Here is a 15,175-nt window from a genome sequence, read left to right on the forward strand (position 1 = left end):
CCGGCGCCGCTCCTGCTCCGGTTCCAACCTGCTGGGCTTTCCCTGTGAGGAGTGGGAGACACCGACTGGGGGCGGGGCTTCTCCTGGACGCCCCCGCCTCTGAGTGTGCCCCCCATCCACCCACTGCTATAGACCCAGGCATCCTGCTCACCCCACGGCAGGGCCCCTGTTCCACCCCACAGCACCCCAATCCCCCGCCCCACTGATCCCACCCCCATTTCCAAGACCAACAGCTCAGCAACAAGGCACCCACTGTCCCCTACCCTATCCCACCCCATAGCAGGGCTCCTCCCAGGGCTCCGGCCGCCCTCCCCCCCGGCGCCCTCCCCCCGGCCGCCGGGGGAGAGCGGAGCCCCCACCGGGGCTCGCCGCCCTCCTCCCAGGGCTCCGTCCGCCCTTCCCCCCCCGCGGGGGGGGGGCGGCCGGAGGCTTTTTTGCCTGGGGCGGCAAAAAAGCCAGAGCCGGCCCTGCTTGCATGGGAAGGTCCTGAGCCAAAGCTCATGGAAGTCAGTAGTAGGACTTTAGTTGACTTCAAGTAGTATAGGATCAGGCCTCTACCCTTGGAGGATTCCCATCCACGGAAATAACCGTCATGCTGGAGAAAGTTGTGCTGGGGTTACAAGCACAGGAACACTACCACTGACTGAGGTTTGGGAGCATTATCCTAAAAACAGGTGCCAAGTTATAGCTGGTGCAGAACAATATGTTAACAGTCCTCACAGTGCCCAGGGGGGAGGCCATGGCTTCTCTCATAAGAGTAATGGATGAACATCACTGTCCTGGCCAAATTCTAATTTTGGTGATTTCAATCTGTTTACCTAAACTAATGTCCTGTGCTTTCAAATGGATACAGTTACAGCATTTACTACCTGTCCTGAATTGATCTGCACTGCTAGACAGCTGCTGTGTTCCAGTGCAGAGCTGACTACTGCAGCAGTGGATGAAGTGATATTTTTACCAGTGTAGAAAATACTTTGAGACAAAATACACAAGTTTGAAGGATGGATACTGATGTGATGCTGTGAATCCTATATGCCTGTCGTCATGGAGAAACTGTCAAAGCACGTTTTCTGATAATACAGTATATTCTTCACTCAGCACAAAATTACTGTGGGACTCATTGCCACAAAAGCCAGGGCTGGTGTTAAGGGCTAGCAACCAGGGCAACTGCTTAGGGCCCCATGCCACAGAGGCCCCCGCAAAGCTACATTGCTCAGGCTTTGGCTTCAGTCCCAGGTGATGGGGCAGGGCCCTGGGCTTCAGCCCCATATGGTGGGGCTTCAGCTTTCTATCCTGTGCCCTAGCAAGTCTAATGCTGGCCCTGCTTGGTGGCCCCGGACCACAGTTGCCAACTTTCACACGGTAAATAAGTACCCTGACTTTCACAATAAGCCAAAAATCAAGCTAATCCCATTTCAAAACAAGGCCAAAACAAGCTAATCCCTAAGAACCCCAACACTCTATGTGACTAGATCCCCCCGGCGTGCAGTCTGGGACTGTAGTGGGCCTGCTGTGCACCCCAACTCTCTCCCCTGCTTGCCCCCCCCCCCCAGCCCTCACTTGCCGGGAGCCGATTAAAAAAAAAAAAGCTACAAGCCAAAAACTAGCCAACAAGCCAATTAAGCCAAAAACAAGCCCAATTTTTGCATTTTTTTCACGGGTTTGGCATGTCTGCCCTGGACCCCTGGTTCAGAACCACTAGCCTAGATGAACTGCTGGTCTGACCCAGTCTGGCAATTCCTATTTTAAACAAGGTTTTCATTAATTGGATTTACATTTGCAGAATTTCTACACTGCTGCACCTGAGAAAAATGCACCAACCTTCGAGTTTGATCAAATTAGCTGATGGTGAGTTATGTGATTACGCCCACCCCCACCCCCGCGCTTAGTTTTTAAAATAGCACACTTTAGGGAGGAAGGGATGGTCTAGTGGTTAATGCACTGAACTGGGAGGCAGGAGACTGGGATTTTGTGACCTTGGGGTAGTCACTAACTTCATCTCTCTTTCCCTCTGTTCCCAATCTTACGCTGATATTTTGTATCCCTTTTCTCCACCTTCTGTCTCTTGTCTAATTAGACTATAAACTCTTTGAGGCTGAGGCTCTCTCATTGTGTTTGTACAGTGCTCAGCACAATGGGGTTGGGCTCAGTAAATTCTACTGCAGTGCAAAATAATAAAAATATTTTAAACCTACATTTTTGCTTGTGTACGAATAACCCTAGCTTATTGACACACCAAGTATTTCTAGAATGTGTTTTATTTTTCACTCCTTATGCTCTTTGTTTACTTCTTGCATTTCCCTCCCTGTGGGTAATAAGCCGCTGCAGTCACTGTAGTCGGGTTCCCAGTGCTGCAAAGTCTGGGTTGCAAATGAGCCAGGATTGTGTTTCACTGAGTAACAACTAGCTTCCATTCATTTGGGGGGCGGAAAATCAGCAGACCCAATTTCTGTTGGTCTTAGGCTGTGTGAATTTGTCACAGAAACTGAACGTTGAGCCATCTATGAATTTACTGTGGCCTTTTTAAGGCTAGTTCCTTGAGTTTTGTTTTTGCAAGCTCACACCGAGCCCTCTGGGCCGTTCAGGAAGCAGTTCGTATTGGGGAGCCAGTATGGAGGAGTTCTATGGGTAAAGTCTGACATGCTCAGCAATTTCAGGCTAAGGTCACCCACCGTGACAGCCTGCTGTGCTGTCCCTAAAATGAGGAGAGGCTGATGAGTTTTACCGAAGGGTGGCCCTGCAGCTAAACCAGCTAGGGCCCAGCCTCCTGCAGCCCCAGCTAGCCCACTCCCGTGGCTTGAAGTGGTTTCCCTCATCGACAGGGTTTACAGTTTGGTTTAATGGCTCTTAGCACCCCCACTGTACAAATTGCTCCAGTGCCCCTGCCCACTCCTCCAGAGCCTCTCCACTGCCTATCCAGCGCCTCTTCTGTCCTCCGGCAGCCATGGCCCATTCTTCCCAGCTCAGCACCCAGGCTGCCTTCCCATCACTCCAACCCCCAGCCAGCCCATTCCCCAGCTTAACTCCCTCCCTCCCCACGTGTTTCTGGAGGCAGGCAGAGGCAAAGGCTCACTAGAACCCCCTAGCCCTAGCCTTTCAAATCCGGCCAGGAGTGGGGTCAGGATCCAGCCCTTCTCCCTGCCTTTCAGGGCTGCTTCAGTTCAGGCTTGGATGGGGGGGGACTACTTTCCCAGGCGCAATGAGCCACAGAACGTCTAGGGGGCGCTGCGTCCCTGCCTAGCAACTCCAGACGCTACAATGTAGCTATCAGAACCCGCTGATGTAAACAAAGGCACATGGGCAGCCGCTGTGGCCAATCTGGCGGTGGGGCGGTGTGTTCGGTAGCCAATGGAAGGGCAAAAGGGGCGGGTCCGAGCCAGAGGGGTTGGTGCGTCCCAGTGGAGATGGCTCTGCTGGGCTGCCAGCAGCCTGCTCCCTGCTTCTGCCCATAGTCAGGCATGGCAGCGGCAGGTGTCTGAGACAGGGGCATTAGCCCAGGAGGGAGGGGGCGGGGGGCAGGAGGATCAGGCCTAGGCAGGTCGAGGGAAATTTAAGTCAATAAATAAATAACTTTTTAAAAGGCTGGGGGGAAATCCCTGGAAGGAAAATTCCCCCGGAAATTGCTATTCGATGGAGTGTGCAGCTGAGCTGGGCTTGTGGGAAGAAGATCGAGCAGCCTGGCTTGATTGTAACTGTTTGCTTAATAACTCGCAAGGTGAAGAAGAGAAACTTATTTGAGCCCATGGGCTCAAGTCATTAGATCTATTGGGGGGGGGGGGAAATAGCTTTATATTTGAATGAGAAGGTAACGGCATCAGGCAGGAGTTAAAGTCGGGGGGCAATGGCTCTGATCAGCTTGTTGGAATTGGCTGACCTCTCCATAGGGACGCCGGAGATCGGGGTGGTCAACTTTAATGCCCTCCACACTTTGCTCCATGCCATCATTAAACAACTCAACCTGCAGGATGTCAAAGCCGAGATGCATGAGGAGAAACCTAAGCCCCCGGAACCCGTGCCTCTGCCGGAGAAAGAGAAGAAGGGCAAGCGCGATGAGTCAGAAGACTTACCCTATGCTGACTTAGAGAAGAAGGTCATTGGGGTGGCGGCTCAGGTGCATGGCGTGGAGGCCACGGTGGTTGGGGTGGAGGCCAAGGTGGTTGGGGTGGCGGCGCAGGTGCATGGCGTGGAGGCTCAGGTCCATGGAATAGGGGAACAGGTTCAAGGTCTTGAGAAGCAAATGGCTGCCCTGGAAAAATTGCCTTCTGGGACAGACTTGCTGGAGAGGACCAAGAGCGGCTCTCCGAATGGATCTGCTGTGGCTGACATGTGGCAAATGATGCAGATGAAGAAAAAGATAGAAGCTAATGAGAATGGCATCTCCAAGGTAAATCTTTCCATTCCTTAAGTTGTGAGGAGGCAACATGTCCAGTGGCGAGAGCCCAGATCTGAGAATCTGTAGCCTTGCCTCTGCTACTGACTTGCTGTTCAACTTTGAGCAAGTCACTCACTTTACCCCTTTATGCCTCAGTTTCCCCACCTAGAAAATTGGGTTAGTATCCACCCTTATAAAGGGTCCTGAGCCATTTGGAAGAAAAGTAGTAGATAATTGCTCTGTTTTAAGTTCCTTATATAGCACTCATTACCAGACCTGTGTTCTGTATTAGTGCTTGGTGGTATTATTTTATTTATTTTGTAGTTTGATAGAAATAATTTCCAATAATAAGCAACAAGACTCCAAATTTGTGCAAAATGATGGTAAATTAGGATCTAAAGTGAAGGACATTGAGAGGTTTGTGGACATATGAAAGACACTTGGAACTCATGACCTGAAGAAGAGCTCGCGTAACTAGAAAGCTTCTCTTTCACCAACAGATGTTGGACCAAGAAAAGATATTACCTCTCCCACCTTGTCTCTCATGTAGAAATCAATCATTTTTAAGACTCTCACTGTGTTAGAATTAGAGCTTGCTAAACTATAAGAAGGGAAATATTTTCTGAATCCCCAGGGCCAGCCTCCAATTATCTTTTACATGTTTCATCCAGTGTTATTTACGTTGCATGTTGTTATGGGGGTTGTGATCTGGCATGTATTTTCAAGGCTGGATAACAGGGAAAACCATGACTAGGTGTTACGCAGTTCTTATTACAGCTGTGACTTGTTGCATGAATTTTACAAGAGCATCTCTGCACTGATTCCTCTAAGGTTGCAAGAGAAATAAAGTCCTGATTGCTGCTACTCATTTAATTAAAGTGCTGGATGGGGACGATCAGGGGGTTGCTCATTTATCACATGCCATAATTTTAACAAAGGGTGTATTCTTGTTTTCATTCATCTTATCTTCAGTCTAGGGATCGTAGAGCCCGTGTTCTTCTTTGTGACCTTTTATTGTCCTTTGTCAGTGATCTGTGTAGACCTCCGTTAGACGCTGCTGACAAATGAGCTACTCCTGAATTGGGAGCAGGCCCATCAAGAGAAGTTTGGGGGCCCGGTACATCATGTTTGTTGGGGCTCCACCCCTCCCATTTTTTTATTTACACAGACGTTAGACATTTTTGGGGGGGCCCTGAGTTTGGAGCCCCAGTACAGTTGTTGTCCCTCTTGTCAGCCCTGATTTCCAGTTGCGCTGTATGCTTTTAAGGGGCAGAACGGTTTAATGTATTGAGAGGTGGGATCTCTGTGCTCTGTTTCCAGCTCTGCTACAGTCTTCCTATGTGACCTCTAGCAAATTTTCAAGGATCTGATGCTTTCAAAAGTGCTGAGAACCTGCAGCTCCTCTTTACTTCAGTAGAACTGGGTTCTCAGCACCTCTAAAAATCCAGCCCTTGGCTGCTTTGTGCCTCAGTTTCCCCATCCAGAACCTGTAGGTGATCTCACTTACCTACTTCACAGGTAGTTGGGGCGCTTAATTTAACGTAGTGAAATGCTTTGATGTCCTTGGTCACAAGGAAACTATAGAGGTGCAAAGTGGAAGGGAGGGAGAAAAGCTTCCTGCAATTGGGGGGCAGAGGGACAAGAGGGGGAGTGAGGAGAGGTACTGACACTTGGCAGGCTGGGGGCAGGCAGCTGGCTCTAAGCTGGGAAGGAGGGTCCCAGCCCAGGGGTTCCTACCTGCTCCCTGACTCACTCCAGCCCCGATGGGTCCCACTACCTGCTTCCCGGCTCCCAGGCCTCATGGCAGCTGCCTCCACAATATTTCCCTGTTCCTGCTCCCCACCTGCACCCCCATTTCTGCCGCCCCGGTGCAAGTGGCATTTTCTATTCCAGGACTCCAATAGCGTTCAAAGAAATAGGACCTGTGTCTCTCTGAGGGGTCATACCCTGCGGTCAGATCACATACAGAGTTTCCATTGGAGTCGGGGGGAGAGGGAAGGGAGGAGTTACATTGAAATCATGGCAGATGTATTGCCAGATATGCTCTGGCCTGATGAAGTTAGTGCCATGTGATGCTGTCGGTTTACGAGCGAGGGAGTAATATTTTCCCCCATCTCTGTCCCCTGACTTACCTCTGCCCTGGGATCCTTTCCCCACTCCATGTGCATTAGTGGCAGATCTACCATGGCACAGATACCCCAGGGGGCTGCCTGAGACCATATAGCTGTTCTGTCAGACTTACTAGGCATAATGTAAATGCTGTAGTTTGTACCCTTCCTCTTGTAGGTAAATAGCATCATCTCCAGGATGTCTGCTATCCCCCTTATAGCCTGGGGCTCCCTGAAAGCGGTTTGAGTTCAGAGTCTCACTCAGGACGTGTTGTAGTGTTGCCAAGTTAATTCTTGCCATTCCAGGAGGCAGGAGGCTGGCTAAGGAGCTGAAGTGGTGTGCCAGAGGGACCCGTGGTTCTGTTCTAAGATCAAGGATACCAGCATGTTGCATAGGCTCATTAGGGGAAAGCCCTGGGGATTTTTCCCACTGGAAGAGGAGCGTCTGTACTGCAATCGAAAATCGGGACGGGGGGAGTAAAAAGAGGGGAGAAAAGTGGGCTCTTTTGGGGGCACAAGGAATAACTTGTTCTTCTTAGAGCAGCCTCTCCACATTCCAACTCATGGGATGCACTGACAGTGCAGCCTGGACCAATCAGTATGATGTGACCATAGAAAGGACAAAGGTGTCATGGAACAGGGCGGTGTAATATTCCCTCCCTAGGCAGCAGTAGCACAACCACATCTGGGATAGTGGGGTCACTTTGGGTTCCTTAGTACCAGAAGGACAGTTACAAACTAGGGGGAATTGGGAGATGTCTGGGTTCCCTCCCCACTCTGAACTCTGGGGTACAGATGTGGGGACCCGCATGAAAGACCCCTAAGCTTATTTCTACCAGCTTGGGTTAAAAACTTCCCCAAGGCACAAATCCTTTCCTTGTCCTTGGACGGTATTGCTGCCACCACCAAGTGATTTAGGCCAAGATTCAGGAAAAGGACCACTTGGAGTTCCTATTTCCCCCAAATATCCCCCCATGTCCCTTTACCCCCTTTCCTGGGGAGGCTTGAGAATAATATACCAACCAATAGGTTAACCAAGTGAGCACAGACCAGACCCTTGGGTTTCTAGGACTTTAAAAACCAATCAGGTTCTTAAAAAAGAACTTTATTATAAAGAAAAAAGTAAAAGAAGCACCTCTGTAAAATCAGGATGGAAGGTAATTTTACAGGGTAATAAAAAGATTTAAAACACAAGAGGATTCCCCTCTAGGCTCAACTTTAGAGTTACAAAAAACAGGAATAAACTTCCCTCTGAGCATAGGGGAAATTCACAAGTTAAAACAAAAGATAATTTAACGCATTTTCTTGCTTTACTTACAATTTTTGTAACCTTAGATGCTTATTTCAGGTAAGGTTTTAGGAGATGTTTTTTTCCGGGCCTGGTCCCTCTCTGTCCGAGAGAGAACAACAAAGAGACCACAAACAAAACCTTCCCCCACAGATTTGAAAGTATCTTCTTCCCTTATTGGTCCTTTTGGTCAGGTGCCAACCAGGTTATTTGAGCTTCTTAACCCCTTACAGGTAAAGGAGGGATTTTATGCTACCCTTAGCTGTATGGTTATGACAGGAGAAGAACAAAAAACTGACCTGTGGCCTGTAGGAGCTGACTCAGAAGGAAGATGTATAGAGCTAAATGTGTAGGGTTGGCCAAGTGATAATTAAATATATGTGGAGTGGTGATGAAAGGGAGGTAATATTCAAATGGGGGAGGGCGATTGGGGGCGTTGGACCTGCTTTGCTTCCTTAGTATGGATAAAGAAGATCTGAAGGGTTGGGGAGGAGGGTGAACATGTGTGAGTTTTTCTGCTTGCCGTCCTCTTAGAAATCTCAGACATGTTTAAGTCCGTGCTTTTGCGAGAGGATTCATTGGAGGGCCTCAGTGTGGATTATGACCTTTCTAAGTCCTTCATCGAAGGGTTTAAGGGTTTGACTCTTTAGCAGAGACCTCTTGTTCCCCCAGGTATTTCTCATGCATCTGAGTTAAACAGATATTGACAAAAGATGGACAAAGGTGCTGTGTGCCCTCATTTCCCATGGCTTTCCGCGTCTCACAGGATCAGGTGCTGGTTATCCTACTGCTTCTGTCTTGCACATTCAGCAAGATACCACTGACTATTGTAGGGTTACCATAATTTAATTTAAAAAAAGGAGGACACTCCACGGGGTCCCGGCCCTGCCCCAACTCCGCCCCTTCCCCAAAGTCCCCGCCCCAACTCTGCCCCCTCCCCTGAATGCTCTGCCCCCTGCTCCTCCCCTTCCCCTGCTTCCCGCGAATCAAATGTTCGCGGGAAGCCTGAAACAGGGAGGCAGCAGGTAAGCTGGGGCTGGGGCTGGGCGGGGCGCGGCGCGGCCCAGTCCGGCCGTGTGGCTCCTTCTGGCGGCCGGCCGGCCCAGGCCAAGAGGCTCTGGCCCCGGCGTCTCCCGCCCGGCTCAGCTCGGGCCCTGGGACGCCGGCCCCCGGCCGAGCACCGCCAGCCCCGGCCTGGCCCCGGCGCCCGGCCCCGGCCCCTGGCCGAGCACCGCCGGCCCTGGCCCCCGGCCCTGCACCACCGGCCCCAGCCCCCGCCGAGCACCGCCGGCCCCAGCGGCCCCGGCCCCCGGTCAAGCACCGCCGGCTCCTCCCTTCCTATTTTCCCAGACATGTCCGGCTTTTTGGGATTTCCTCCCGGACGGGGATTTGAGGCCGAAAAAGCCGGACATGTCCGGGAAAATCCGGACGTATGGTAACCCTAGACTATTGTAGATTGGAGGTGCTCTGCCCTTCCAGCTCCAATCACAGTCCAAAATTCATGCAGCATGAGTCAGGGTAGGATTTAGGGCTTGCAGGGAGCTCAACAAGGTTATTATTGCAGTCCCTACATTCCACGCCCCCCCCCCGCCCCCATCCCTCCTCCTTTTCTCCATCTGTGATTGGACGATGGATTTTTCCCTTCCTTTCTCCTGTACAGAGTGCTTGGGAGGGGGAGGACCTGGTTGCTAGGTCTCATCCCAGAGTAGGTCAACAGGGCCCTCCCTGTTCTGTGCTCGGCTGGTTCTGCCTAGGAACCAGATTGATGCACCTGGATGGCCCTTGGCCTCACAGTCCCATGTTATGCCTAGGACCATTCCACAAAATTGGGACTCTTCCAAGCCCTACACTGAAACTGGGCTGTGGCATTGGCAGGTCTAAACAAAGCTCTGGCATAGGTGAAGACGGTGTGACACCATGGGCTGGTGGGGGCAGAGGCGGGCACATTAATATCCTAGGTTCTGCCTGTTTTGCAGAGCTGTGAGCGTTTGCCACAAAGAGGGAGCTCCTGGTGCAGATAGCGTGTCTGCAAGGGTAACACATTGTGACAGGTGAACCTCCCTCTCTGTTCCCTGCCATCTGTTTGTGTGATCTAAACACAGCAGCCGTTCCCTGATGGAGAAAGTTATGAACGTGCTCTGAGGAGGCAACTGGCCCTTGTGCAGCGGGACTAGCATCACTTATGTTGAGGACGTAGGTGATGCGTAGGCCTCGTGCGGCATGGGGAGGAGAATGCCGCCCCTACTTATTAGCAGAGTTTGGTGACAGAATGGTTGGCTGAAATTGACAGTCTCAGAAGCGGCAGCGGGGACTGTCTGCTCTAGACCAGCATGGGGAGCAGACCTTGTCATGGAGGCCAGGCAGCATGGATCTTGCGCGTACCCAGCAGAGCCTAGTGAGCCGTGCTTCCGGAGCTAGCTGGCTGTCTTTAGGACAGTGATCAAATGTGGTGAAAGGAAAAGCCATGCCCGAAGAATGCCTCCAAAGCAGGAGCAATAGCAGCGGTGATAGGGGAAGAGTTGAACCACAAGATTAAAGCAAGTCCCGGCTGAATTATTCATCCCTTCGTGTAGCATATTGGGAGGAAAAAGGAACTGCTTTGACGAGATAATGAGCCTTTTCTGTGGCTGATACACAGCTCCTTCTCAGAGCATTAAATCAGCACCCAGGCTCATGTAGCACAGTTATTGCAATCCAATATGGCAGGCTGTAAATGGTTAATTATTCGTCAGTGCTGCCTCGGGAGGATCATGTTAAATAAAAAACCAAAGCATCCCCATTGTGATCTGTGGGAGCTGGGCTCTGGTTTCCAATTCATCTCCTGAGTGATCTAATATTTGTGAGAGCATCGACGTTCCCCATCAGTTTGAGTACAGCGCTGACACCTTAAGCCATCTGAGTGTAAACCAGGGTTGCCGCTAGTTTGATCCAAGAGCAGCATTTCAGCTAGGAAATAAGGGCCCCATTCTGTGAGGCACAGAGAGCCTGCAGCTGGCTGCTGAGTGAGCATCCGCAGTGAAGCCGACGAGAATTGAGACTGCTTAGCACCTTGTAGGACTGGGCCTGACTTTTTCTTTTTTTTAAATGGTTTTGTGGATTGATCTTACTTGTGCCGAGTTAATGGAAATAAAACATCAGTGTGATGATCAGTGTGAGCTGCTGACGGGTGACAGCACAGAACCCCAAGATAAAAGAAAACAAATTTTCTGGTCAAGAGATTGGAATTTCCAGGTGTTGTGAGGCCAGTTTGTAAGCCCCATACAATAGGGTGGAACTCAATCCCGTGCAGCGGACCCAGCACAAGACCTATGCACAACTTACGTTTTATTTTGAGAGTTTAAGTGGGACTGCAAAGGATGCATCATTTTTGTGCTGGCTCTGCCTGGGGTGAATTGGCTACCCACGTGGGTAACTGCTCACCACTTTGAGTAAGTGGATCTCCCTCCAGCCCTAGTGAATGTAACTCTCCAGTTGCTCCTGTTGTTTAATCATCGTTTTTGTCATAGGTGTGTGTGACGCAACAGGGAGCGGGGCAGATTTGACCTGGGAATGTTGCAGGGGAGTTACATTGGGGATGGGGGACTTCCCTTGAAGGAAGATACCTGAGCTGTAACCTGAGCCAGGAGGGGGGTTGGGAGAAGTGACACCTTCTGACCGGGAGACTGGACAAAGGAGAGGAGGAGCTGGGGGGAGAGGGGAGAGAGCTGCTGGAGGAGTTTTTAGTTTCAGTTTTGTGCTGGGTGGTGGAACGCGGGGAACCCCAAGGCTGGGGTCTAAGCTCCCTGCCCCCCAGAATGACTTGACTGAGGGGTCCTGGTTGTACCTACAAGCTCTGTTTTAGACTGCGTTCCTATTGTCCTATAAACCTTCTGTTTTACTGGCTGGCTGAGAGTCACGGTGAATCCCAGGAAGAGGGGTGCAGGGCCCTGACTCCCCCACACTCCGTGACAGTGTGTATCTAATACCTGGCCATTTTAATCTTCAGAAGTGCTCAGCATTAATTGGGAGACGGGGGGCTCTAATAGTTAGAACATGTGTCAGGACACCTGGGTTCCATTCCTGCTTTTGCCACGGAGTCATCAGGTGACCTTGAGCAAGTCACTTGACCCTCTCGGTGCTTCATTTTGCCCATCTGTAAAATGGAGGATAATATCCTCTGCGCTTGGCAGGGATGAGACGAGGCTGTTTGTAAATCACTGGGAGACACCGCACTGAGCAATGCTATGTGGATGCAGTGTTGTTGTAGAACTTTGCTTGTTAATAAGATGGCCAGCGGAGTGGTTGATCCCTGATCAATGTTCTACTAAAGATCTGCACAGCTGAGAGCCTTGATTAATGGGATTCAAAGGGAACAACCCTCTAATGCTGGAGCTCCAAGGAGAGGCGAGCATCCAGTCCACTGGCAGGGGGAAAGCGGGACAGTGCCAACAACCCTGTGGCCTGGGTCATTTATTATCCGCGTCAGAGGTGGTGAGGTGAGGGCAACTCATGTAACTTGGCCTATCTTATGCCGAGAACAGCTTCCAGCTGCAAGCAGCTTAGCACAGTCTGCTTTTATACTTTGCAATGTCCCCAGCAGCTTCCAGCTGATCTCAAAGCGCTTTCCGAACATCATTGTCTCGCGGTTGTAGATAAATATCACTATCCCCATTTTACAGATGAAGAAACTGAGGCACAAGGCAATTGTGTGGCCTTTGGCAAGCCGTTTGGTGAGTCAGTGGCCTACCCCAAATCTCCTGCCCCCCCGCTCTAACCATGAGATAGAGCTACTGTAGCAGACATTGCCTGTTTACTGTGAGAGCCCTGGTTTGAGTCTGCTATGGTCAAGTGCTTTGTGTGAAAGGCCAAGTCCAGCTAATGAATAGTTAAACCCACTCTCTGGTATTTGGCACCAGCTGTTGAGCACAGCATCAGGGAAGTTTTTGATCCCAGTATTTGTGAATCAGAGGCAGGTTTTGTGGCAAAAGCTATAGAATAAGGGTATTGTGTGGGCAGGACAACAGTACCAGAGGGAGAAGCGTATAGTACCCAAATCTGGAAGGAGAAGTCTGCGGAGTCCAAGCTAAAATGGGAAGGCAGCAAGCTAATGAACAGTGAATGCTTGCACATCACGGTGTCCTGGCATAGACCTCAGGGCATGTCTGCACTTGATCTGTTCACACTCAGTTAGGTACCCAATGCAATGATATTTACCCCCTGTCTGGAAATGCGCTGATGGGGGGGAAGTGGGGGGAGGAGGGCCAGGCTGGCACTTTCATTTAACCCTTCCGGTTAATCTAGCAGATCATTGGTTTGTCTGGAGGTGTGGAGCTGCCAGGCTTAATTAATTTATTCATTATAAGCTGTTATTTACTTGGGGAGTAAAAGGAGAAGCTCTGCTGAGCCCCTCCCTGTGTCCAGCTCCCTGTTGGGAAGGATGCTCTGGGGTGGAGCTGCTGTGTTGTTCTGTCCTGGAAGCTTATGGCCCTAGCTCCCACCTGTTTAAGCTGGCTCCCTGGAAGCCCCTCGGCACCATCCACACTCCATTGGCAGCTGGAGCTCGCCTAACAGGGTCCATCTCCTGGCCCCTCCCTCAGCCAGATAGGTGGGTTTTATTCTCCCTGCTAATGATAAAGCTAAGGAAACAGACAGACAGGGGAGTGCCCTGCCGCAGGTCACACAGCCAGTCAGTGGCAGAGCTGGGAATGATCGCTCCCTGCCCCTTGTCCGATTTGCTAGGCCCCGCTGCCCCTCCGAGCATCCTCACTGGGGTGTACCAGGTGTTCTTGTGGCCCTAAATTCGCTCCCCTGTCTGTTCCAGGCCATGGCTCTGTTCCAGGATCTGCTGAATGAGGTCAATGGCGTGAAGACGGCTAATTTCCATATGAACGAGGGCCTCGAAAACATCAAGGAGAAACTTGACTTGGTGAGTGCGGCCCTTGCCCACAGAGCAGAGCCGGCCTGGTCACACTCCCTGGTGAGAGGAGCGCCAAGCCTTCTCCTTCCACCCCTGAGGCACCGACATCCCCTAGTCCCTCTTGCTGTATGCACTGAGCCCTCCCTGTCCTCCACCCCCCACCACATGGGCTACCTTGTGCCATGCACCCACAGCGGGGCTCTCCCACCTGCCACAAGCAGCACTCAACCCCAAGGGGAGTCACCGCTTGAGTGAGGGCAGCAAAGAGAATGAGACCTCTCTCCCGGTCCCGTCCCCTTGATTTCTCTTCTCACTACTCCCCAGGCCTTTATGAGCTGGTATTCCCCACCCCTGCTGTGTTTTGGGGGTAACTTTGAGTGCAAGCTGCTTGGGGCCAGGGCTGTGCCTGGCTTATGTGCAGCAGATCAGCATGCTCTAATGTCAGTGTCCGATAAGAACACACTGTTCCCCCGCTGCACATGTAGGGGAGAATGTCTCCTCTCCCTCCCTCTCTGTCTGTCTGTGGTAATGCTGGTCAGAGCAGACAGAGGGGACTGGCTGACCTTTCCTCTCCTGTGGGAATTGCAGTGAAGACCAGCTTGTATCCTTCGGTCTGCCCCCTATTACTCTAATACCAGGAAAGGGCAGGCGAGGGGTTGCTCTGGGGAGAGAAGAGGGGGGAGAATCCATAGTTCACCATGTAAAATATCTCATTTTGCTTGTACATTGGCCTCCTCAATTAAAATGCCCACGCGGTGTCTGTGGCATGGGACAAGGGGAAGGAGCAGGAGATGCTGCCAGAGGACAGTGCAAAAACAGCCGATAGCTAAGCTGGCCAGGGACGGCAGAAGGCATTGGATCTGCTTGCTGGGACCGAGATGCATTGGCAGAGCTAGGAAGGGAATAGCAGGGGATGCTGGGGCTGAAGTCCATCAGCAGCGTGGCTCGTGGGGAGCCCAGGCCTGGAACAGCAGGGTGGGATGCAAGTCAGAACTGAGCTGTGCATGGGCACGGGGGAGCTGGCTATTCAGACAAAGCTGTGTGCCGGCCCCGCACACCAACCGCATGGTTGAGTCGATGTGGCTGGGGAGTAACGTGTCGGGGAGTCGTGCACTGGGCTTACCTGCACTCTCAGGCCTGCCCTTCCCTAGAGCCTTGTTACTGTTCCTGAGCGCTCCGCCCAGGAGTTAACCAGCGCCAGAGCAGAGGGAACGGGGTTTGTACTCCCAGGGCCTGGGGAAGCCGTGCTGGGCGGCCAGGCCTGTAACAGCAGAGCCAATTGCCTGGTTCCAGTAACATGAGCTGATGCTGCAGCCAGGACATAAAAATTCAGCACTCGGGACCCCCACAAGGGATCCCAGCAAGGTGACAAACACGCCTGATGCCAGCTCCTGATGGGTGTGACACGAGTGTGAGGAGTTGCCGTCCTCAGGTGCCCATGGGGCAGGTGGGATAGAGAAGCATTCACCTTTGTATCACCGCTGCCTTCTCCTGCCAGTTCCACCAGGGTG

The 15,175-nt window shown here is 51.6% G+C and overlaps 1 protein-coding gene across 1 annotated transcript in view; it reads left to right on the forward strand.

The window, feature by feature from the left end:
• The first annotated feature begins 3,841 nt into the window (after positions 1-3,841).
• The window catches only part of QRICH2 (glutamine rich 2), a 52,718-nt gene continuing 41,384 nt past the window's right edge, over positions 3,842-15,175 (forward strand). The window contains exons 1-2 of the mRNA XM_065415317.1: positions 3,842-4,384; positions 13,569-13,673. Of these exons, the coding sequence (XP_065271389.1) occupies positions 3,842-4,384; positions 13,569-13,673 (648 nt within the window). The remainder of the gene's footprint in view (positions 4,385-13,568; positions 13,674-15,175) is intronic.

This window comes from Emys orbicularis, chromosome 13 (assembly GCF_028017835.1).
Source record: "Emys orbicularis isolate rEmyOrb1 chromosome 13, rEmyOrb1.hap1, whole genome shotgun sequence".
Taxonomy (NCBI): Eukaryota; Metazoa; Chordata; order Testudines; family Emydidae; genus Emys; species Emys orbicularis.